The following is a 24,182-nucleotide window of genomic DNA, read 5'->3' as shown; positions in this document are numbered from 1 at the left end:
TGTATGAACAAAATACGAACAATGCCTCACATAGTGAAATGTATATGCCAAGGTCATCTGTGCAAGAAGATGGACTTAGATACATGTAAAAAAAACAAGCTTCAAAAAATGTAATTTTTAAAATTTTGTTGTATGATTCACATACAAGATTCCCATAATATGTCGTAAAAAAGAGTTGATCTAATTTATGAACTTCTGTTCTGAATCATTCATGTTGTATAGAGAAAATTGTCACTTTATTTGTTGTTCTCTCATCGTTATCACCATCACATACTAAACTAAACTAAACTAATTTAGAGTTTCTAACATGAATCCATTTGTTCTTTTGATTTATTTATTTCGGTATTCAGTAAACGATGATTGGTTTAAAACTAACTCAAAGATAAATACGAAATATAATTGACTAAGTTGTATTTGGGTACTCAGTCCAGTTGTGATCCTTTTTAATGTATTTATACGCTTAAGACTATAAGGAGAGGTTGAGCCGGAGCCGTAAGGCCTCGGTGATACCTAGTTAATATTATAAAGAAATATGAGAATTTTCAGCAAATTGGAATGGAGCCGAGCAATAAGTTGTGCTCCATTTCCTTTTTGAATGACAACCCCTAATCTATGGAAAAGGAAGTCGCCTACACTGACACACGCATCATGACTAGCCATATAGGTCCGCAGTCTTTTTAGAAAATCTATAATACTTCTACCAAGTTCGCCCAGAGTATTGAAAGCAAAAACACCGAATCCAAGCCCTTGAGAAGCACACTTCTCCAGATACTTGTTGCGTTTACGTGTTACAACATTGCTGATATCTTGTCCAGGGACAAAAGTGCGTACACCACCACCAGTAAAAGGAGACACACCCGTAACATCCATGCACATGTCATGCCCAATATCCCAATTATAAACCATAATATCAGCAGGTCTCAAGGCAGTACCATCGTTAGCAAGTAGATCCACGTATACCTCTTTCCTAGTAGGCACACCTGCACGATAACACATATCTGCAAGAGTGTCACGCACCAGATCATGTCTGAACTTGAGACCAACTTCATGTCAACAATGCATGGAATGATCACCGTATACGTCTATTTCTCTATCGCAACAGGAACATATCCCCCCTTCCTCAAAAAGTGGAATCCCAAGCCTATATCGAGCACAACACAAAACTTCCTAGGCCCAATCCTCTGATAAAGTCCTTTTATAGGTATTGCTAACAAAAAAACCTTGTGCTTGTTTTGACTTGCAACATTGCCAAAGTGCATTATCAAGCTCAGACATGTTAAAACGGGTAGGTAACTCTTTCTTCACTGCATCAAAGTATTTAATCGCCAACGAACTCATGGAATGGGGAGAAATGTCATTAATGCAAAGTGGAGAGATATCAGTACCACGTACCTGATTATAGATGTTCAGTTCGTGTTCAAAACTTGGGCTCAGACCAACCAAACCAGATTTACGCAAAATAGTTTTCTGTTGGGCCTGGGTCTGCATAATAGAAGCAGTATTTTATCGTGTCCTCCATAGTGTATACTCCTACCACCGTGTTTGATGGGAAGAGTGACCAATCTCTGTTGGAGAAAACCATAACTTGGTCTATCCTCTGTAATGAGGTGTCGTAGGAAAAGGTTCAAGTGATTATCAAATAACTGTTGCGACTCACTTAAGTGCTCAGGCTTGGTGGTTCTCATGGAGAAATAGAGTCGAGATACACCAGTACAATTCCTCAGAAGAAGTAACTCACACTGGGGGTCCTTCAGCTTAGATATAGCGTCCATCAAAGCCATTGTTTTAAGCACCCTGCTAACGACGATATCACTACAAAAACGAGGATTCAAGCTGACAAGTCCACCATACAGCTGCACACCATTAACTGGCCTACAAATGTCTGAAGGAAAAACCCCTGCTTCTAAGCCTCTACAATCAACAACCGACCAAAAAAGTTCAGTTTTAGAAACATTTAAGTGCAACCTTAAAGACGCACCTTCTTGCTGAATGATGCGTAAGGCTTTTGCGACCATCAACGAATCTGCATTGTTTTTTTTTTTTTAATTTTTTTATGTTCTTTTATGTATTTATTTTTCAATTTTCTGCTTTTATTTTTAAGAAAAAAAATGATTTTTTTCTCCCTTCTCTCTTCGTTATACTAACGGAGATGTACGACAGAAGTATTTCTCACAAACCCATGTCTTATTTGATAATTTTGATTGATAAATTAAGTTTTTTAAAAAAGGGGTATTTATGGTAGTTGCAGAATTAAGTTCGGCTGATAATTGAAACGAATTATTAACCGAACTGCTCAATATTTTTTCATCCTGAAGGTGCTGACGAACTGTTCAGCTGATAATTAAACACAAAAATGATAGCCGAACTTTGCTTTATGAAGAACAACACTAAGTTCGGCTATCCTATTTTTTGTTTGAATTACACGAACCTAAGTTCGGAAATTACAGAGTAAGGTTCGACTGATAACTTGTATATTTTTATAACACCTTGGTTCGACCAATAAATTTTCGGCCAAACTTCTCATTGTTCTTCAAGTTCGGCTGATAATTTCTCAGCCGAACCTAGTGTGTTGTAAATAAAAAAAAATTAAAAAAATTTAGTAAAAAAGTATTTTTAAAAATTTTTAAAACATTAAATTTTAAGTTTTTTTGAAAATAAAAAACGTCAGTAAGGGCAGTTTTGGCATTAAGCAAAATATATGGATAAGGGGCTCTTAAGATTACTAGGAAATAACCCGTTTTTGTCTTTACATGGTATGCCCTAATTTTTTTTAGGTATGCCCTAAAACATGGTTTTATTTAAAGGGAACATTATGTATATACCCCGACTATGAGGCCCATTGCAAAAATGCTTTTATGAACTTTGTTAGAGCATAGCTCGGTTGAACCCACCAACCGTTGGTATGTCAAGTTTGGTTATCATATTTTAGTGAATCAAAACTCATTTAAAGAGTCGCTTGATTATTTACTATAGTCAACTTCGTATAGGTTAGCTAGAAAGTGACTAGGATATGAGACTTACAAGTATTACGTGAAGACTTGAAGAATGTGAAGAAGTAAAGAGCTACAACGACGACATCATCCTTCCTCTTGAGGTTAGTAATATTTTGCTTGAACTGTTTCATTCCTAACATATCTTTCAAGTCGTGCATATTGAAAAACTGCGAAGCTTTGTATGATTGTACTCTAGTTAGACAAAGTATTAAGGAATTATAATACGAAGTATAACGTCCATCTTTTGAACTTCGTATATAAGACATCGACATAATCGCATGAATGATATTGTGATTATGTATGTGTATGATAGAAGATTTCATCCTAGAAAACAATGTTTTACATTCGTTTAAAGGAAGTACAATTCATAAACTTGTTTTATGAATCGAAAGGGAAATCGCTAGGCTTATTGGTAGTGTTATTCATTGCAAATATTTGGATTACCAATATGTGTGTTTAGTATAAACGCTCATAACTTGTTTATGTATCTTGGTAAAACTATTCACAAGGCCTGATTTTTGTATTGGTATGACTTTTATTAGTGAAACCGATCTAAGTAATCACCTGAGATGGTATGATCGATATGTTGTAATTGGTATGACCAACTCTAGTCATTGGGGAACCAATCCTAGTAAGAGGTGAACCGATCACAAGTATGTGGAATCGATCCTTGTAATAGGTACAACAAGTCTTAGTTATTGGTAACTGATCCTATGACTTGTGCAACCGAATACAAGTTAAATACCATAAATATGTGGTAACCGATCCTAGTACCTAGTCAACCAATTTTTGGAAAGCTAGTTTGACCGATCCTAATACCCACATGGAGGTAGAACCAAAGCTTGTGTTTTGGTAGAACCGTGAGCCCATTAATGGTGATTTGATAGGATAATCAATCACATAGTTCTTGGAAGTCAGATGAACCAATTCTAAACTCGAAGTGTGGCAAATCAGTTCCAAGATGGTAAATATGAAATAAGATTTACCAAGTAAAGATGTCGACATACTTTGAACACGTGCAATAATTCTTACCTTTTATTATTCAAAGATATTCCTTAATAGCTAAAGGAGAATCCCGGATCGAAATAAATTGAGAATCTTTTAATTTAGGTTTTTAGTTTTATATATTTTTAATTTCCATCAATTAAAATGCATATCTTTAGAAAATAAAAATTGGTAATGTGCATTTACTAATTGGAGATTTTCTACTGAGATTTCAGCCAATATCTGGACAGAGCATTTCCAGGAATTATTAGTTTTCGATTGATTTGATTGACTAACGGTTGTTAAACTTTGATTGCACCTTGTTTGTTTATGCTTGAGAATCTTCTCTTCTGATATACGATTCACTCAAACTAGATCGAAGTATCGACGGGAATATTTGGACTGTTTGTAGATCTAAACATGTCTTGTGATAATTCATTATTAACAGACTCCTTTTTGTGTGTGATTGATCACAAGAGATTCAAGTTGATTGCGTGCAGGTGTTTATTGAAGATCTAAGAAGATTTTAAGACAAAGAAGATTGCTTGTTTGAGTTCATAATCTTTGGTGTGCACAAAACTTGATCGGCTGGGGATCCAACTATAATCGGTTTATCTTTGTGATAACCTTGATTGATTAGTTGAGTAGATCGACATCAATACGTTTCTTTGTGATTAAGAGTATTGATTGAATAGTCTAGACAATTACTTTGGTAGTTGTTAATAGATAGATCTAAGAACCTGACAAAGGAGTTTATTGGGATAAACGGATGAGCCTTTTATCAAACTCAAAACACGTTGTTAGAAAAGAGTTATTACCGAACATATTTGTTGTTCCTTTATTGTTTGGAATACAAACCAAAGGAATTGTTCCAAGTGCGTGACTTGTTGCAAGTTGGAGGCGCAGGGATACAGACGGAACTAGGTGAACTATATGTTTAGTTGCTTGGTCTCAACTATACGAAGTTGGTTTAGATTTTCTATAGCGGCTTAATCCTGAGAGTATTCAATTATGGACAAGGTCCCGGGGTTTTTATGCATTTGCGGTTTCCTCGTTAACAAAATATTGTTGCACTAGTCCAGAAAGGGTTATAAATAACGTTTTTAAATGACGGATTAGTTAGTGAATACAGATTCACAAACAAATTCCGTCATATAACATAGAAATAGTTGGGTCCACCACTTAACGTGAAAAACCGTCATTCTCAAGTGTGATAATTTACTAGGTGTGTGATTTAATGATGAACCATTAAATTACGGAATAAATCTGTCAAATATTTATAGATTTTATACGCCCATCACTAGTTTTCTACTGTGTGCCCAAAAGGGGCTAGCCACATGTCCAGGAAGTTATGAAAATGGTTATCCATGGGTCTACCACATAGTGCAATATTGGTCCCACTAGTAATTGGGCCGGTATAATTAGGCCTAGGCTTAATTTACCCCCACAATCCAATGGGAGGTACGAGTATGTTTCCATCTAGTTCTTGTTCTTATCGAGCTAAACGGACAAATCTGCACTCTCTTTCCCTGTTACCCATCTCGTTCTTCTTCTCTTTGGACAAAAAAGTTTTTCTCCCCTAATTATTTATCACCAATGGAGCTTAATCACCACCCTCATATCAATATCAAAACCTTATATCAATAGAAATCAAAAGCAAACCCTTTTTCTGTAACCCTGAATCTAGTTTTTTTGATGCCTGAAATCCTAGGGTTTGAGTAATCGAAAGATGAAAATATGACTTAAGTCAACTCAATGTCAACTATGATTTAGTTTTTACTTGAGATTATTGTTATTTGATTAGATTATATTTGATTGGTATTGTTTAAATCGATCTCAAGATATAGATTCATCACCAACGACATCAGTAGCATTCCTTGCAGATCTTTGGTATAATTTCCTTTCATATTAAGTTGATTTGATTTTTGTTAGCTAGGATTATTATTGGTATCGGTTAGGACTTCTGAGTTTCCAGTTTTTTATTTTTTATTTTGTGAGAAAATGTTGATTTAGGTTATGTCAATGATTCTGGTGTTGATGCTGGGTTTTTGATATCATGATCAAAGTTAGTAAGAGCTCTTACTGCACATGAAGGGTATGCTAAAATCGAATTAAATCCATCTCTTGTGTCCAGGACATCTATGAGAATTATAATCTTTTTAAAAAAACAAGAGAGTATGTGATCTGCATTTCTCGGAAATGGTGGAAAATTTCATTTCTAAGGTAAAGAAGCTTGAAAGTGATTTATATAGGTATAACTTGTGGTATCAACTGTAATAGTGTTGCAAAATGCTAGATGGATTTTTTAAAATCTTTTCTGGATCTTTTTCTATTTCAGGTGGTGTATATTGTGTTTTGCAGGGATAAAAGGGCGCCGATTTTGCACTCGAGTTTGACTCTTCTCAAGTTCATTCAATCTTTTAGCTGTAATATAACTTATACAATTAATATTACCAGGTTTAGTTAATTTTTTGTGTTTAAACCTGTGAGAGGTGACCGTAACAAACTGCTATGCACGTCCCAATATCTTTTGTGTTAGTTGTAGGTTGAACTTCGAACTGTAGATAGGTTGGTGAAGGGTAGTACAACGTGCTCTGAATGGTTATAATTCATTTCAATTGAAGTCAAGGTAAGCTCTCATTTTCATTCTCGTTTGCTAGAACTTTTTTTATCATACATTTTGTTGTTAACGTTTTTGATCGGGGAGTTTTACATGTGCCGATTGGTTAATTTTTGGCTAGGCACATCTTTTCTGGAGAAGTTAATGGAGTTGTTGGCAGGGACAATTATAAAGTGAAAGATGACAGACCTTCGAGAATAAAAGTATAATGTTCATCATATACAGATGATCTTGTATCTTCAACTTACACAAGTGCAGCAAGCAGCTGCCTGCTCACAAATATTCTTCCAGGTCCTGCAGCCTCATTTTCTATCATTTTAGATTGGTTCCTACTTGTACATTTCTACATCCAGATGGTGATTCTGTAATTTGTTTTCTTACAGGTTCAAAAGAGTCTGTCTTTAACAACAAATATTGGAGTAGTATAAAGGTTTGTTTCTTCATTAGTTTTTGATGCATCTTAGTTTTAGTACATCACTTCTCTTCTTTCTCTATCTTTTTCCATTTCTTATAATATAACAATTATAGTTGGCTAATTAAAGATAGTCTGCGCTCCATTTGTTGCCACAAGCAGCAAGGAAAGAATTTGTAAGTAATATATACCTTTACCCTGTAATGCAGAGACCTCAACTCCTTTCCTCTAGCTCTATTATCTTAGAATCTCATACGCGTGTATTATTGTTTGATATATGCTTACTTAATGCACAATCTCCTGAGCTATCGTTTTTAATTTTCACCACTTCTTGTAGAGGCTTAAATATGTCGGTTGTTTATGCTGCACCATATCTATTTATTGCAAACATCTCCCCTGATAATTATAGTGAATGAATGCAGAATTTATTAATTAGAGTTCGTTAGGCTCCTTGAACTCTTCACAAGTTTTAGGGGTTTGGAATATCGCCAGTCATTTATTAATGAATGAAAAACTTGTCGTATTTTGTCTCTTGAATTTGAATTTTACCTGAAATTGTGTCCTTTTTTAGATATTAAATCACCTTCTTGTTGTGGTTCCTGATACCACCCCTGCTTCAATATTACTCATGGGGGGTCACAATTAGTCTTGTCTCCTTACTTTGGGATTAGTTGATTTTCGAATTGGTTCACATCAGGAAGTATTTATACTAACTTGGTATCTTGTTATACAGGAGAGTGGGTTCCCCGCAAATTCCTGTTACTATTGGTTTTTGAGGAACTTCAGGAAAAGAGCACTTGCAAATGCATATGTTGATAGCGCAAAGCCTCCAACCGCTGACGATTTTGACTGCCAAACTGATGAAATTGTGGATGCAAGTGCGATGTTACGCAATAGAGATGGCGTACTTGGATATGTTTCAGTAGGTTAGGTGGCCAAAAACTAGTGTAAATCTTATAGAAGAGCTACCAAATTAGAGTGGTGAAGCTAGGTAACAGTTTAGTAAATCGCATTCAGTTAAAAAATATCAGTTTCAATATTTGGATGTAATTTCAAATTGCTTATGTTGTTTGATGAATATACATTTAATCTGCAATCTGTATTCAGGCATTGATGTAATTTTCAGTAATTAATATAAAGTTAAACTCATTTTGAAAATGCAATTGTATATTCAGTGTCAAAAGACTCAAAACATAGTAAGTTCTCAAATTTAGCTGAATCAAAATATGCTTCTGATTCACCAAATCTGAATACCAAAATCTGAATCAGTTTTCTAGGAAATCACAGATCCCAACCGTTATTATATTTAACAAACAAAAAACGTGATTCTAAATCACAGACTTCATTGGTCACCAGAAATGATAAATTTTGGTCGTCATACTTAATGACATTTTCTGTTTGTTATTTAGAAAAAGTCACACCAAATAAATAACGGTTCGAATAACAGATGAAATCTGTGATAAATCACGTTTTATAACAGACTCCTTTCGTCATTTATAAGCCATTCTGGACTAGTGTTGTTCCACTTACTTTTAATTTTCGCATTATAATTGTTTTATTATAATAAAGTAAATTGCACTTTGTACGTTAACAGGGAACTTGATATTGATCCCATTGGTTTCGGTTATTATCATACCTTTTATCAAGTGATCACTTTGTTGTTGTATTGCCTCGATTCCATATCCATAGACAATCACATAAAGTGTATTGGTTTTCTCCACTTGCTTTGATATTTAATTCACGAGTTAGGCCAGTTTGGACTAACCTTATATCAAGTGGACGCTGTGTTGAAATATTCTTTGAGTAATTGTTGCTCCAAGAGGTTTATACACAGTGAGTCTTGTATAGGCTGTGATCAAAACAAAATATTGTGGTATATTTGGGTACCCTCGTCTTTTCAAACTTTACAAATACCCCTAAGCTTAATATATTACTAAAATACTCTCTTTTATATACTGTATACAAACCACTACCACTAACCACTATTAAAAAAAAATCCTCTACTGCCCACCACCACCACTATCCACCACCGCCAATAACCACCACCTATGTCCACCGCCGCCACCGCCCACCACCACGAACCACCACCGACGACCACCACCACCAACGACGACGACCACCACTAGCCACCACCACCGTCAACCACCATCACTGTCCACCACCGCCAACCGCCACCACTGTCGACCACCGCCAACTACCACTACTGCCGCTAACCAGCACCACCATTTCCCTTCACCACCGCCACCAATCATCAGCGCCGTTGTCGACCACCACCTCCACCCATCACCACCACCAACCACCATCACTGACAACCAGCGCCATTGTCCACCACCACCTACAACCACCACCACTACCTATCTCCACCACCGAACACCACCATATTCATTCACCGCCGCTGCCAATTACCACCAGCAACCACCAATTCCTCCACCACCATGTGGAGTCTTGTTGAAGTTGTCACCAAATCTGAAGGAAACTTGTTGAAGTTGTTTCCAAATTAAAGTGGAGCAACTAGCTCGAGTTGTCTATAATAAATAGTATGTAGGAACAAGTTGCAAAACAAAAATGGAGCCAACTAGCTCAAGTTGTCTCCGAATCTGAGCCAACTAGTTCAAGTTGTCTTCAAAAGTGAAGGTAACTAGCACAAAGTTGTCTTTGAATCTCGAGCCAACTAGATCGAGTTGTTTCCATATTTGAAAGTAACTTGTTCAAGTTGTCTACAAATATGCATATCTCAATTTGTCTCCACATATGGAATCAACTAGGACAAGTTGTCTACAAAGGAAAAGTATACACAAAAAAGTGAACCTGGTGTGAGTTGAACACACATCATCTGACATGGAGTCAGTTGTGCTTCCGTTGCACCACATGTTCGTTAATGAAAAATGACATATCAAAATCACTTCCAAATAGATATACTACACCTACTAATATATAAAACTACACAAATGTTCATGGTATGTAACACATACATATTGTCTCCCGCAACTACCCCCACTGCAAATGCAACATCCACTACCATCACCACTATGGCTAACACCACAAACCACCTCCACTGCGACATCCACTACCTCCAGCATTGCTGCAATTAAATAAAATTGGAATATCAACAGCCCTATATATTCACGTAATGTCTACCAGTTCAACTGGCTATAACAACAAATCAACACAACCTAATCTCCACCAGTTCAACTGGCTATAACAACAACTCAACACAACCCTGCGTTATCGTTGCACCAAATATTCGTCGCAACTACTATCAAATATGTATATGTATAAGATAATTTCAGATGCATGAATGGACCCAAAAACATAACCAAGTTGCCTCCGAACTGGAATCAACTAGCCTTCAAATATGGAATCAACTATCTCAAGTTTCCTACAAAAGTGAAACCAAGTTTTCCATTTGTCCTCAACATCTAGAGTCCAAGAATGCAATTGAGAAAACTAGATAAAGTTAAACTATTGTTAATACCAAGCCAAAACTGATCTATGTATGTATGTTCTTGGCCAGATAGACTCAAGGATCAAAAAATGCATCAAGATAGAGAATGCCTGAAAGAATATGGAAGAGAATCAAAATATAAACTGGTTATCCATCCTTCTCAACTCCATGATGCTCTTGAGAATAGTGTTTGAGCACTTCATAGTGGTGTCAAGGAATAAATGATTCCCCAACCATCGACTCCTGAATCAGTTCCCACCACAATGACTAGAGGGGACATCAATGTAGCTATATATATATACACCTGTCAAGACAAAAGAAATATTGCAGTATTGAGTATTTTTCATGCATAAAAAACGAAATTATCATTACAGATACAGATACCGTTCAGTGAGATTTTTGCGTGCATAAAACAATAAATATTCATTACAGATAGCAGTTCTACAACTATGTCAGCATTTCTAGTTCCTGGCATTAATGAATGTGTAAGAGTGGCTAAAGTTAGTATGGTCACACATGTACACAGAGTAATAATATTCTTTACATAGGAAAATGTAAACATCATTTTATTCTTACATCATGAGATAATGCACCAAATGATACTAAATTATGCTACCTACGATTAATTCTTGTGGTAATGAAGTTAACATAAGCACTCAAAAAAAACTCTTGAGTGTTGCTATTAAAATTACACAATACTCTGATTCCAAATGTGCAACAAACTAAGTGTGGTGCCGAAGCTTGAATGTAGCTTTAAACATGCTGTGTGCAAACTGCAAACATAAAATAAACCGGTGATATAAGAAGTTATAACCGCTCCACCCTAACCATGTATATGAAAGCATGCGGACTATATATAGTTACTGCAAATAGCATATCTTGAATGCGCTCAAAACAATTGTTGCGACATCCAATAAAATGGCACATACTTTATTGATTATTCACAAATGTGTAAATTAAATAGTTAAAAAAACTATGCATTTACCAGGAAATGGCACTGGCCTGATACCAGATCAAAACGATCCAACTAGCAACATCCAAAAGTAAAAAACATCTCTTCCACGAACTAAAATGTTGAAACTAACTTGAATGAAGCATTTTGAGACAGTAAACAGAACAAGAGGTCAGCTTAGGTAGTTACCTTGTAAGGAGCAGCATATCCACCACATATGTTTGCAAAGGTATCACCCATTGTTTAGTAAAACATCGATACGTTGACCACCTCTTCCTCCACCATAAAAACCACCACTTCCATGATCTCCACCTTGGTATCTGTCACACCTTCAAACACCGCAGAAATTTTCTGCGAAAGTGTAACCCGGCAACACAGTGGTTCTGTGAATAAAACTTCACCCACCTGCACTTCAACCGTATAAGTTTGCACCTATGCAAACAACCAACACGTCAGGTCAACATCAGAAATCTTTATAGCCTTCTTTCACTTCTCCAAACTCATCAAATACACCCCATAACACATTCAATCATCGCCATTCTTTACCAACCACAATCACCAACCATGAACACTTAGAACATGACACAATCAACTCTTTTTATTGCATCAAAGGGAAGAAATACAAAACTTGCCCCCTTGGGGACTTACACAGACTTGTTCTTCTTGAACCAAGCCTTAGCCTTACAATAACTCTCCTATTTTGAGTATGCCGTAGGACTATTTATACAACAGCTTTACTTGGCCAAACCGTGCACAACCGTTGCACACGCATGGGACAGTCATATGTCCCATAAAGCAGTTTTGTAACCGCCAATAACTATGCTAACTGGCCAGTTCTTCTCTAACTCGCGCCAATCATCCAACACCTGTTCTCTAGCAGTGAGAACTCTTCTCCCACGTTCATAAACTCATTTATAACCGTTTTACTTATTTTAAGCGTCACTGGCATGCGCTCTCAACCAACTCGTAACCGTCGCTTGAGCCGTATTGCACCACTGTTGTGCTTTACTAGATTCTGCTTCGCGCTAACGTTAAACCCTCTTGGTCCTGCATGGTTATCACTCTAAGATGATGCACGGACAGTCCTTAGGCTTCAATCATCGAGGTCAGCTCCTTAAGATCACTCTAGTTACTCATGCGTCATATATGCCTCACTTTGCCAATTAGCTTGACAATATCAATGCAACTCTTGCATTACCAACTTGTTTGCATTGTTCAAGCTTTGGCCAACCTTCAACTAATAACATAGACCAACTCTTGATCTATTATACCTTCTTGCATCATCCTTGAGTTTGTGCCAACTCAATTCCATGGATATGCATCAATGCCAACATCGCATGTTGCATATGTCACTTTGGCCTCGTCTTGCCTTTCCCTCAATGAAGCCTCATTGTGTCTCCCAATAAGCTTCATTCCTTAGCCAAATGTGTTTACAATGTAGCGCCACTCTTGCGCTTCACTGGCCTAGCAGGGTGCCACTATCTTAGTGCTTGACAGTCTATACATTATACCACTATTATGGCTTGCGTTGCGCTATCATGGATTTGCATTGCGCCATTACGGCGGAGTGATGACTTGGCCTGCAACTCTATGACGTGCAATCATTACGCTCACTTGCGGGCATGTCATAGACCTCCCCACCTAATCCGTTCAATGACCTCATTGAACGCGACCCAGTATGAACACCATACTTGTCTTATCTTTGCTTCACTTGCTTTCAGAACCTTTTCTGAAAATCGATAGTACTCTTTTGGCTAAACCCTAAGCCAGTGGTCCTCATTCGATTGCATCCACATCACTTCGCTTTACTTCTTTGCCATTTATCTCATATACTTGAGCCACTTCTCAGTGTCGTGCACTACGCTTACGCTTCTACTCAAATCATGGATCAATACCCAAATGCAAACCTGAAATTTTTCTTAGCCAACTCTCTTTAACTTGAATTTCTCCTTGAATCATTTATGCTTAAGTGTACTCACAAAATGATTCTTCTTAATTTGATTACCACGATCATTGCCATAGTCTTTCTCCTCCCAACTTTTCCCTTTTCATGTAACTCAACATGACAAGGACTTATAAACGACTTGGCTTCATTTTCAATCAGTTTTGCCGGCACATGCCTTGAACTGTTGTTTTCCTGCTCTTGTTAAGCATGTCACAAAGTGCATAGGGGTTCTCCTCACATAAGACACCTGAATTCAACACTTCATGACTCGCCAAACTCTGATTAAGCAAGCATCATTCAAGAACTCGTTTCTCCGAATTTGGCCACCAAGTATAAACTTTTCATACTTATACCATGTTGCATATCCGAACTGAAATGACAAGTTTTCTCTGCTTAATTGGTTTATCCAAAACTATTGAGTTGCACAACCCATCTGCGCAACTATGACTAACTATCTTTTGGACATAACATAGCTAACCCGTTAGTTGTCCATGCGCCATGCCTTCAAAGCCAATATGTCTCCAAATACTTCTTTGAACTACATTGCTTGTTGCCTGGAAAATGTGTCTTTCTCCAAGGCTATGAGTTCTACCCAACTCATGTTTGCTGATGAAATGATTTCTAACTTGTTGTATTGCTTGCACTGTTGCCGCCCATCTGCTGTCGTGCCATTTTGCAATCCCCAAACAGCAACATCACTTCTACATCAACTAGGACCCTTGTCCTATGCTTTGCTTGTTAATTTTCGACTTGTCTTGCTATTGCATACGTTAGGCTAAGTATGCTACTTGCAACATCTCCCCATGAACTAGCTTTACATTGTAAATAAAGAGGCAAGACTTTATAAACGAAAACACCTTCATTCATTACTGCTCTTACATAACAAGACCATTTACCATTACATGATTGATCCACTGATCACTTTTGGAAATGTAAAACTTCATTAACAAAGAAACTTGCTTACACCAAAGCAAAGTATATATAAACTTGAATACTTAAATAAAAGTCTGTACAACCAAACTCTACACACAGAGTTTGCAACAACCAACAACTAAAGTTACATAAAACAAGGCCAGAAACACTCTTGTTTTGGCGTCAAAGTGTTGCCAATGGAGACATCAACACTTATTCTTGTTCTTAGCTTAGTTTCTTTTGTCGAAATAAGTGACCACCTCGCTTCGAGGCCTCTTCCTCGAACTTTCACTTCGGCCTTCACGAGTCTAGCTAGAATGATTCCCATAATCATCCCCAACCTTTGAAAATGAAATATCCCCTATACTTCCGGGCTGAAGGGAATAATTCATCTTTCTTTGGCTCATGCTTGCGCTTACTGCCTACAGATTTTTCCTTCCTTTTGGCTTCACCTTCATAGTTTTACACATCTTCAGTTTTTGTGCAACTAGTAAGCCCTCTTACCACTTGAATAACCATCTGGATACTCTGGATTTTGCGCTTCTTGAGTTCAGCCATCACACTCGAACCCGCGCCGGCCAGAAACCGGAACATATGATCTTCTTCACTCATGCCACGTACTTCTTGCACCAATGCAAGGAAGTTTTCAGCACAGTCCTGTGGTGTACTCGTCATTTTTAGCCTACGGAAACTCTCTCTTGCGTACCAAGCACCATTGCTTGGCCAGAAGTGACATCTCAGTCCATCTTTCATGTCATTCCATGGCATAGGATTGGCATAACCAGCAGTTTCATCTTCTTACAGCATAGTTCTCCACCAAACCTTTGCATCACCACCAAGGTAATTGCATGCGAGAGTTACTTTTTGTCCTTCACCAGTTCCACTCGCCTCAAAGTATGCCTCAACGTCATACAATAAATTCTCAATTTCTCTAGAATTTCTGGAACCTGCGTAAACTCTTGGCTCAGAGACTCGATTTGTGCTTTCTCCATGCACATTCTCCCATGCAAACATGCCGTTACTGATTAACCCGCAAATGCCTTCCACTTCCTATGACATTTGCTTCTCATGGCTTGTTAGTATGGTCTTTATGTCACTGAATTGCACCTTCAATTCAGTCACTTCAGTATTGGTTTCGCAATTCAAAAGGGTTGCATCAGACACCTTGTCTTCTTCAACACTTACTCTTCCACCGAATTCTTTAAACGAATCTGATGTTCTTCCTTCAAGAGGATTTTCAAGGCCATCGCATCCCATGTCTATGGTCAGATCACCAACATCGTCATATTCCTCAAGCTGATCAAACGTACCCGGTAGTTCTTCGTCGATCATCATGCCATTAGAACTCATTTCCAATGCAAAAACTCTGAAAACAATGCGCCACTGACTTTCTCACAGGAAAATAGCTTTAGAGGGAAAGAAGCACCAATGTATTATCCAACAAATACACTCGAACTGTGTACCAAACACAACTCTGATACCCGAACTGTCACACCTTCAAATACCCCAGAAATTTTCTGCGAAAGTGTAACCCGACAGCACAGTGGTTCTGTGAATAAAACTTCACCCACCTGCACTTCAGCCTTATAAGTTTGCACCTATGCAAACAATCAACACTTCAGGTCAACAACGGAAGTCTTTACATCCTTCTTTCACTTCTCTAAACTCATCAAATACACCCCATAATGCATCCAATCATTGCCACACTTTACCAACAACAATAATCCAACCAAGAACACTTATAGCATGACACAATCAACTCTTTTTGTTGCAGCAAAGGGAAGAAATACAAAACTTTCCCGCCTGGGGACTTACACAGACTTGTTCTTCTTGAACCAAGCCTTAGCCTTACAAAAACTCTCCTATTTTGAGTCTCTCACTCACATATGCAAATCTGCCGAATTTTCCATGCCTTAGGATTATTTATACAACATCTTTACTTGGAAAAACCGTGCACAACCGTTGCACACGCATGTGACAGCCATCTGTCCCATAAAGCAGTTCTGTAGCCGCCAATAACTGTGCTAACTGGCCAGTTCTTCTCTAACTCGGGCCAATCATCCAACACCTTTTCTCTAGTAGTTAGAACTCTTCTCCCACGCTTATAAACTACCATATAACCGTTCTACTTCATCACGCGTCACTGGCATGCTTTTGAATATCTCAACCAACTCGTAACCGTCACTTGAGCCGTAATGCACCACTGTTGTGCTTTATTGGATTCTGCCTCGCTCCAATGTTCATACCTCTTGGCCCTGCATGCTTATCACTCTAAGCTGATGCACAGACAATCCTTAGGCTTCAATCATTGAGGCCAACTCCTTAAGCTCACTCTAGTTACTCATGCGTCATATATGCTTCACTTTGCCAATTAGCTTGACAATAAAAATGCAACTCTTGCATTACCAATTGTTTGCATTGTTCATGATTTGGCCAGCCTTGAACTAATGCCACAGACCAACTATTAATCTATTATACCTTCTTGCATCATTCTTGAGTTTGGGCCAACTCAATTCCATGGATATGCATCAATGCCAACATCGCATGTTGCATCTGTCACTTTGGTCTCGTCTTTCCTTTTCCTCAATGGAGCCTCATTGTGTCGGCCAATAAGCTTCATTCCTTAACCAAATGTCTTTACAGTGTAGTGCCATTCTTGCGCTTCACTGGCCCTGCAGGGTGCCACTATCTTAGTGCTTGACAGTCTATACAACATACCTCTATTATGGCTTGCGTTGCGCTATTATGATTTTGCATTGCGTCATTACGGCGGAGTACTGACTTGGCCCGCAACTCTATGACGTGCAATCATTATGCTCACTTGTAGCCATGTCATAGTATCCACTGCTCCTACATATCCACCACCACTCTCAATTCTGTTATAACCACCTCCACCAGTGTTACGTGTAAACATATCATTTCAACAAGCAGAATCATTACCAAAACCAAATCGGGGAGTAGAAGCTCGAGTTGGGGTTCCAATGTGGCAGCATCTCCAATGAGTATATTTCAACACCAGGTACATTTAGTAAACCTAATTTTGTGTCTACACCAAACAAAACCCCAGTTAATACTTTTGGAGGTCGATGTCATAAGTGTGGAGAATCTGGACATTTGGGAAGTGACTATCACAAAAAAAAGAAAGAACGGGTGAATAAGGTGTTGTTCGCTGAAGAAAACAATGGTGATGATGGAATTTTTGATGACCCTACTGATGAAGTTTTTATGGAGATCAAGGAGTCAACTTAGACAATATGGAAGTTTCAAGTGAAATTGTTTCTGAAGATGATTTCGTAGAAGTAGACAATAAGAAAATGAAAATCACAGTCACGTTGAAGACTAAACATCAAATGAAAGGGTCACCCAAAAAGCGAAGTAAATCAGGTATTTAATGATTTGATTATCTTTTTAAGGACATAATATAGGAAAATTGCATTTTTCACATTTCGGTATGGTGATTTTTTTTTTAACTTTGTTTTAGAAGTTTGTAATTTTTCTGTGGTTCTGTTGTTGGGTCAATTAATTTGTAATATTTTTTGTCTCTTTTCTGGAACCTGCCAAAATCTTAGAGAAAATTTCAGACCTTTATATGAGCTCGTCCGTGACCTAGACGAGAGCGAGACCGAGCCAAATGTGGAAGAACTGGCAGCTCTTGCTTCGACACCACTTGGTAATATGTTACAAGTGTTCCTGAAGAAACAAATCGATAAAAAGAGTCATAGCAATGTTGCTTAGGATTATGGTTAAAATTAATCTTTTGCTTTAATACTGAAGATACTTGAATACACCTTTTTAATTGTTGGAGTTTGAAGCACTCTTTAGTATAAATATTCGTCATCGTTTAATGAAAAACATACTTAATATTGTTGAATGAACAAAATATTCCCTTTACATTGAAACAGAAAAACTAGTGAAATGTTTGATAATTGACCGAATTATTACTGTATGTGGTAGTTGGAATTATCATAGATCAATGTCTTGATAGTTGTAATTATCATCTTATCTGATAACCAGAATTATCACTGTATTTGATAGTAGGAATTATTGCATATCAATGGTTGTGATAGTTGAAATTATCATCTTATTCAATAACCGGAATCATCACTGTATGTGATAGTTGGAATTATCACAGTTTGCGGTAACTGAAAGTTGGCAACTAAGTCCACTACGAAGCTAAATTGAAAGGTCGTTCTGCAATTTTGAACTGTTACTTTACATAATAGTGTTGCATAACTAATTAAACTTATTGATGATATATTAAATTCATAAGAGAATTTTTTGAAGTCATCAAACAGAAATGCTTGCCGAATTCTGCATGTTTAAACTGTTACTGTACACAGCTAACACAATAAACCTAAAGAATCCACTTGCTCAATTCAAGGGGAAAGCTAAAGAAAGCGAAAATGAGAAACTAACGCCCTGAAAAAACGCCATGACTAATGACCGATTATTAATGGATATTTTTGTTTGTTAATAATACACGGTACAATAAAACTTCTATATATTAATAACGGATTCATAAATTTATTAATTTGTAGAGGTTATTAACAATAAGAGATATACCTAAAAAATGCGAAAAAATTTCTGGCTCAATATATGTGTATATAAATGGTATAAGATAATATAATATATATTTATAGTTACAAATATATACCATTTTAATGATGGGTTTTTGAAAGAAAGAGGTTTTAAATTTGGGTTTCTCAGATATTTCCACAATAAAGCAAAATACTTCAACAATGTTTATATAAGTGGTCATTTCTTTTCAAAAAAATGCATTTTAAGTTAATTTTTTTCCTTCTTCCTGAACAAAAATGCATCCCATCCTTAATTTTTTGTAATGCATGCACAAACTATGAAACATTTTGCTCGTATTGTACCAAGATATTTTTCATGGTGATTACTGCTTGAAATACCTCTTTTGACGACACATTTGGTATGACGCTACTATCAAAATTTTTTTGGTCGAACCCAACTGTAACACAATTACGGTTGTTTTTTTTTTTTTGAGGAAAACCCAACCGTAACTGGTTCTTAAACCTAGTTTTCTCCTGTTTCAATCAATCTAACCATTTGAGATGCAATTGGTTTGTTGATTACCATCACTTCTATCAATATACTTCTTCTGCACTTTTAATAGAGAATTCAATTGACGATTATACGTTTTTTGAACCGTCGATTGATCGAAAATGGTGAAATGATTTTGGTTGAAAAAAAAAAGAGGGAATGATTTATGGTTGATGAAGGAGAGGAAGACAAGAAGAAGAAGAAGAGGAGCAGATCTTTGAATGAGATTTAGGTTTTGATTTTAGTTTTAGTTTTTAGGTTTTGATTTTAATTGAAGGTTATTTTAGACATTTAGTATTAAATCAAGAATATCCCATAACCAATTTTTTGGTCACTAGAAATCCAAGTGAAGCCCCTCTATTGAAATGTGACACCCCAATAATAGCTTCCTTTATTAGATTCATTTATCACATCGAGGACGTTACCAATGTCTTTATAAATGTGGGTCCGTAGTTCATTCTGTGCAATATTTCTTCAAACTCAGTTGATCATTGTTTGATGTTGGAGGCATAAAAATCAGATAAATCAACGACAGAAAGGAGAAGAGAAATCGTAGGGGGAGGTGAAGAAGAGAAAACTATAGAATCATCAAAAAGTGGAAGAAAAAACACCCTACTATGAGAGAAAAAACCACTAATAGCGCATTTGAATACACATCTAGATGTAGTATTTTCACTTCTAAAAGTCAAAAAGCAAGAAGTCAGTTTGAGTGTGGAATTTCCGAACAACTTCTAAAAGCGGAAAAGTCGATTTTTTGTGAAGCAAAATATGTGGGCTTCTGACTTCTACTTCTGGAAAAGCAGAAGTTAGAAACAAAATTATATCCAAACGCGCCACAAGTGATGAAGAGAGAACCTTGACCAAGTAAAATGAACGAGGGCCAGAATTGACTGGATTTACACAACTAATTTCACCAAGTCATAACCGTATTAAATCTTAAATCTAAAAAATAGAGTGAAAGGGTTATCAAACAAAGTAAACGAATAAATCCCAAGCATATAGAACTAAATTATAGCAGACTAGACTATACTATTTATGCAGGAGAACGAATCCATTCTGTATTTCTGTTACTCGATAATGTGCTTGAGCGGGTCTTCTGGTTATGACTCTTTATGTGTAACACCCCCTCTCTACTCTTTTTATATCTAAAATTATCATTCTTAGATAGCTTGATAATGGAAACCCTGATGAGTTCTTCTTCTTCACTCCTTTTTCAGAGTAGTAAGAACAGATCATTTTCATCTCCAAGATCAGCTTTTCCTCACTCGACTAGTATTAAACCTGAGTTTGTTAGTTTGTTTCCTGCTTCTTCTCATCAGAAACGAAGTAATCACAATAACTTATCTCTGGCGATTTCATTATCACGATTTAAAGCTATTATGGGATCAGTTATTAGCAGATCTTGTTCCTCTAAGTCATCTTTTAATCCTCAGGTAATTTTCTCATTACCTTTGCTATTTAATTAGTGATTCTTTGGTTCTTTCTTATTTTTTGGTTATACTTAGTTTGATTTGTCATTCGATTTCTTTGGTTTTTTTTTTTAAATTTCGGGTTATTCTTGAACCTCGGTAAGAAAATAACTAATCAATAAATCGGATCTGTTGAAGTTATAACTGATTAACCTTCATGTAAACTGAAGGGCAATGCTGCAGACATTGAATTTCCATCTCAAGAAACGCGTAAGTTTGTAGTCATATTGCATTTTTCTGGTTCTGTAATTGATTACTATTCTTTACATTGATTATCTAATATATGTGTTCTTTTTTTTCTCTCGATATTTTAGTTCAATCGAAGACGGTCAAAGTGAGATTTCAACTGATGCAAGAGTGTTCGTATGGTCAAGAATTTCTAGTCGTTGGCGATGATCCGATCTTGGGTGCTTGGGACCCTTCTAGTGCAGTACCATTAAAATGGTCGGAAGGAAACCTCTGGAAAGCTGAACTTGTAAGAATGGATTCAATCAACTAACGACACCAACATGGTTTGCTAGCTAGTACATTTTGATATGATTGTTTTTATGTTCTTTTTGTAGGATGTTCCGGTTGATAAAACAATCGAGTTTAAATTCGTACTCAAAGATCCAAATACAGGAGAGGTTATATGGCATCCTCGCCCAAACAGGGTTTTTCAAACATGGGAAACTAAATTGATTGTTGTTTATGAAGACTGGGACATTATTTTTGGAGACTGGCACATTTTATTCGAAGACTGGGACACCGTAGGGTTTCTTCAAACATGGGTAGACTTGCCCAATTCGAACGAGAAGACACTCGTCGTCGTTAAGCCGCTCAGTAGTTCTCTGCTCAGTAGTGCTGATGTTTCTTCAATCCGGCTCGACCTCCTTTTCGAAAGTCTAGCTTTTCAACTAAAAAATATGGATGAACTTCAGTAGGGTACTAAAAGAATAAAGTAGACGAAACAATATAAGGTCCTTTTTTGTAGGCCGTCGACATTCAATTTCATCACTTGTTTTGCTGGTCATCATGGACACAGATACTGGCAAGTACTGTTGTCTTGTGTCTATGCATAAACTCCTTTGTCCCCGGAGCCACTATTTATTTTCATCCCTTTTTCTTAGATACCACCGATGGCAACTTTGTGAGACGCATTAGTAATCAATCACGGGATTATTGTTTTTTTTTCCGCTTGCAGATATTTTGTTTATTACTCGTATCACCAAAATGCAATCTTTGGTTTTTATTGGTATAATAATTAATACAGCGTTAGACACTGTGGTAATTGTTGGTAATGTGTAATTAACTTTTGAACCGAAAACGTTCACTTGATTCTGCAAACTGGCAAAAGCCAAACGACCAAAACGAAAACCACCACATAGTATGTCGATCACTTACTTATAGCTAGATTAGATGCGAGATTTGATTTCAAGTCTTTCGATCATAATGGAAACCACGGAGAAATTAATCCTCGTACTTCTTCCACTGATGCTAGTGGATTTGTAAGTTTTCCAACCAAGTGTCGGACGTACAAGAAAAAATTCTCAAGGTGATAAAGATAAGTAATGTACGTACACACTAATTGGATATATACACCATTTTGGGGGGATCTAAATCCTATTGATCTCTTACGACCTAGATTACAAGAGACTCCAGTCTTTGTTTCTTTCTCAAAAAATGATTCTCTCACTGAAAAACAAAATAAAAAGAGAACTTGCGTGAGAAGTTTTGATAATGGAAACCCTGATGAGTTCTTCTTCTCAACTCGTTCTTCCTAGTTGTAAGAACATAGCATTTTCATCTCCAAGATCAGCTCCTCTTCTCTCGACAGTATAAGTTCATACTCAAAGATCGAATTATAGGAGAGGTTATATGGTAACCTGGGCCAAACATGGTTTTTGAAACATGGGAAACTATTAATGAAATTATTCTTGTTCCCGGAAACTGGGACATTGTTTACTGGGAACGCGGGGCCAATTCAAACATGAAGGAACTCGTTAATGAACGTGAAGCAGAGGCTGTTGATGTACCTTGATCTGAGGTTTTTAATATTTTGCGTTTTTTTCGTGTATCATATTGGCCATAACCCAGAATCACAAGAAGGAAGAACAAGTTGGTGCTGCTGATGAAAAAGACTGCCAATCAACTGATGCAGAGTCGACTGATTTTCCTTCAGTTCCGTCCACCTTCTTAAAGATCTGGTTTTTGATTTTTTTGATCCTAGACAATTTGGATGAACTTCAGATAAAAAGAAACATAATAAGTCTTTTATATAGGCAAGCGCAGTCTTTTGTCTGTGCTTGAACTTCTTTGTCCATGGAGCTACTATTTCTTTCATCCTTCTTTCTTTTTCCTTGGACACTATCGTTGGCAACTTTGTGAGTTATAGTATTAATCAGCCATAGGGCAATTGGATTTTTGTACTTACAGATACTTTTTAATGATTACTTTTTTTTTTTTGGAATTTATTTATTTGACTACCTCATTCAAATTGAGGTTTTTGAAGGATTACATAGAAGAGGTGTTACGTAAATAGACTCTCTTGTTTCATCATCATACATTGCATAATTGACACAATAAGAATGCAATGTGAATTACATTTGTTGAGACCACATAAAACCAAATAATATGGAAGAGACTAACATAGGTCTTGATCATACAAGGGAGAAAGAAGATGCTCCAAAGAATAACTTGATTTTTAATGATTACTCGTATCACTGAAATGTAACCTTTGGTTTTCACTGGTATCATACAGAAATAGTTTGAACCAAAAAAATTCACTTGATTTTGCAAACTGTCAAAATCCAACCAACGAAAACGAAAACCGCCACCTAGTGAAACGCAAGAATTGATTTGGAGTCTTTCAATCACTATGGCAACAACGAGCAACACTAGGGAATGAGTCACAACCAAATGTCCTCCATCATGTACGTAGTTCGAAACTAGTATACAAAGCTCTTTGGTTGTAAAAGTTGTTATCGTACATTTAGGATTTCCTACTTCAGAAGCTAGTTCCATGATTTGGATTTTCCATTGTCAACTGGAACTTCTACCAAATTTGCATGAAAGCATCTTCACATGTAAAATAAAAGTTGAAACAATATTAACACAAGAAAAGAGAACCGAACAAAAAACAAATATTAATTATCTGAGATTAATAAATTTGGCAACATAGCTCCTAAACAGAGCTCGTCCTATCCTCCACAAGGACAAATCATCGGTAGCACATGGAACGCACTCCATCCAAGGACAAATTATCATATATCATAAGTAGACAAGATGATTCTCTCAACCTTCTGTGGATGTGAAACAAGTTAGTTGACGTTACTTATCTATACTGCAGAAGACAAGATGATTCTCTCAACCTTCTACAATGGTTTCAAAATTTGATTAAACTA

The 24,182-nt window shown here is 36.8% G+C and overlaps 1 protein-coding gene and 1 long non-coding RNA gene across 6 annotated transcripts; both read left to right on the top strand.

The window, feature by feature from the left end:
- Window positions 1-5,444: 5,444 nt before the first annotated feature.
- Window positions 5,445-8,158, top strand: LOC113337751. 5 transcript variants are annotated; one of them, XR_003354416.1, is made up of 7 exons: window positions 5,445-5,867; window positions 6,112-6,200; window positions 6,316-6,403; window positions 6,523-6,606; window positions 6,719-6,888; window positions 6,981-7,027; window positions 7,743-8,158. It is a non-coding gene; the product is annotated as an uncharacterized LOC113337751 (long non-coding RNA). The 5 variants fall into 5 exon arrangements; XR_003354415.1 differs by having other exon boundaries at window positions 6,517-6,606; XR_003354412.1 differs by having other exon boundaries at window positions 6,316-6,606.
- A 12,347-nt stretch (window positions 8,159-20,505) lies between these two features.
- LOC113337792 lies at window positions 20,506-21,971 on the top strand. The gene is made up of 4 exons (XM_026583378.1): window positions 20,506-20,763; window positions 20,970-21,009; window positions 21,114-21,274; window positions 21,363-21,971. The coding sequence occupies exons 1-4, from the start codon at window positions 20,506-20,508 to the stop codon at window positions 21,720-21,722; spliced, it is 819 nt and encodes a 272-aa protein (XP_026439163.1). The 3' UTR covers window positions 21,723-21,971.
- Window positions 21,972-24,182: the final 2,211 nt, after the last annotated feature.

The sequence above is a fragment of the Papaver somniferum genome, unplaced genomic scaffold (genome assembly GCF_003573695.1).
Source record: "Papaver somniferum cultivar HN1 unplaced genomic scaffold, ASM357369v1 unplaced-scaffold_18, whole genome shotgun sequence".
NCBI lineage: Eukaryota > Viridiplantae > Streptophyta > Magnoliopsida > Ranunculales > Papaveraceae > Papaver > Papaver somniferum.
Note: the sequence above shows the minus strand (reverse complement) of the source record. Positions and strands in the feature narration are given on the sequence as shown.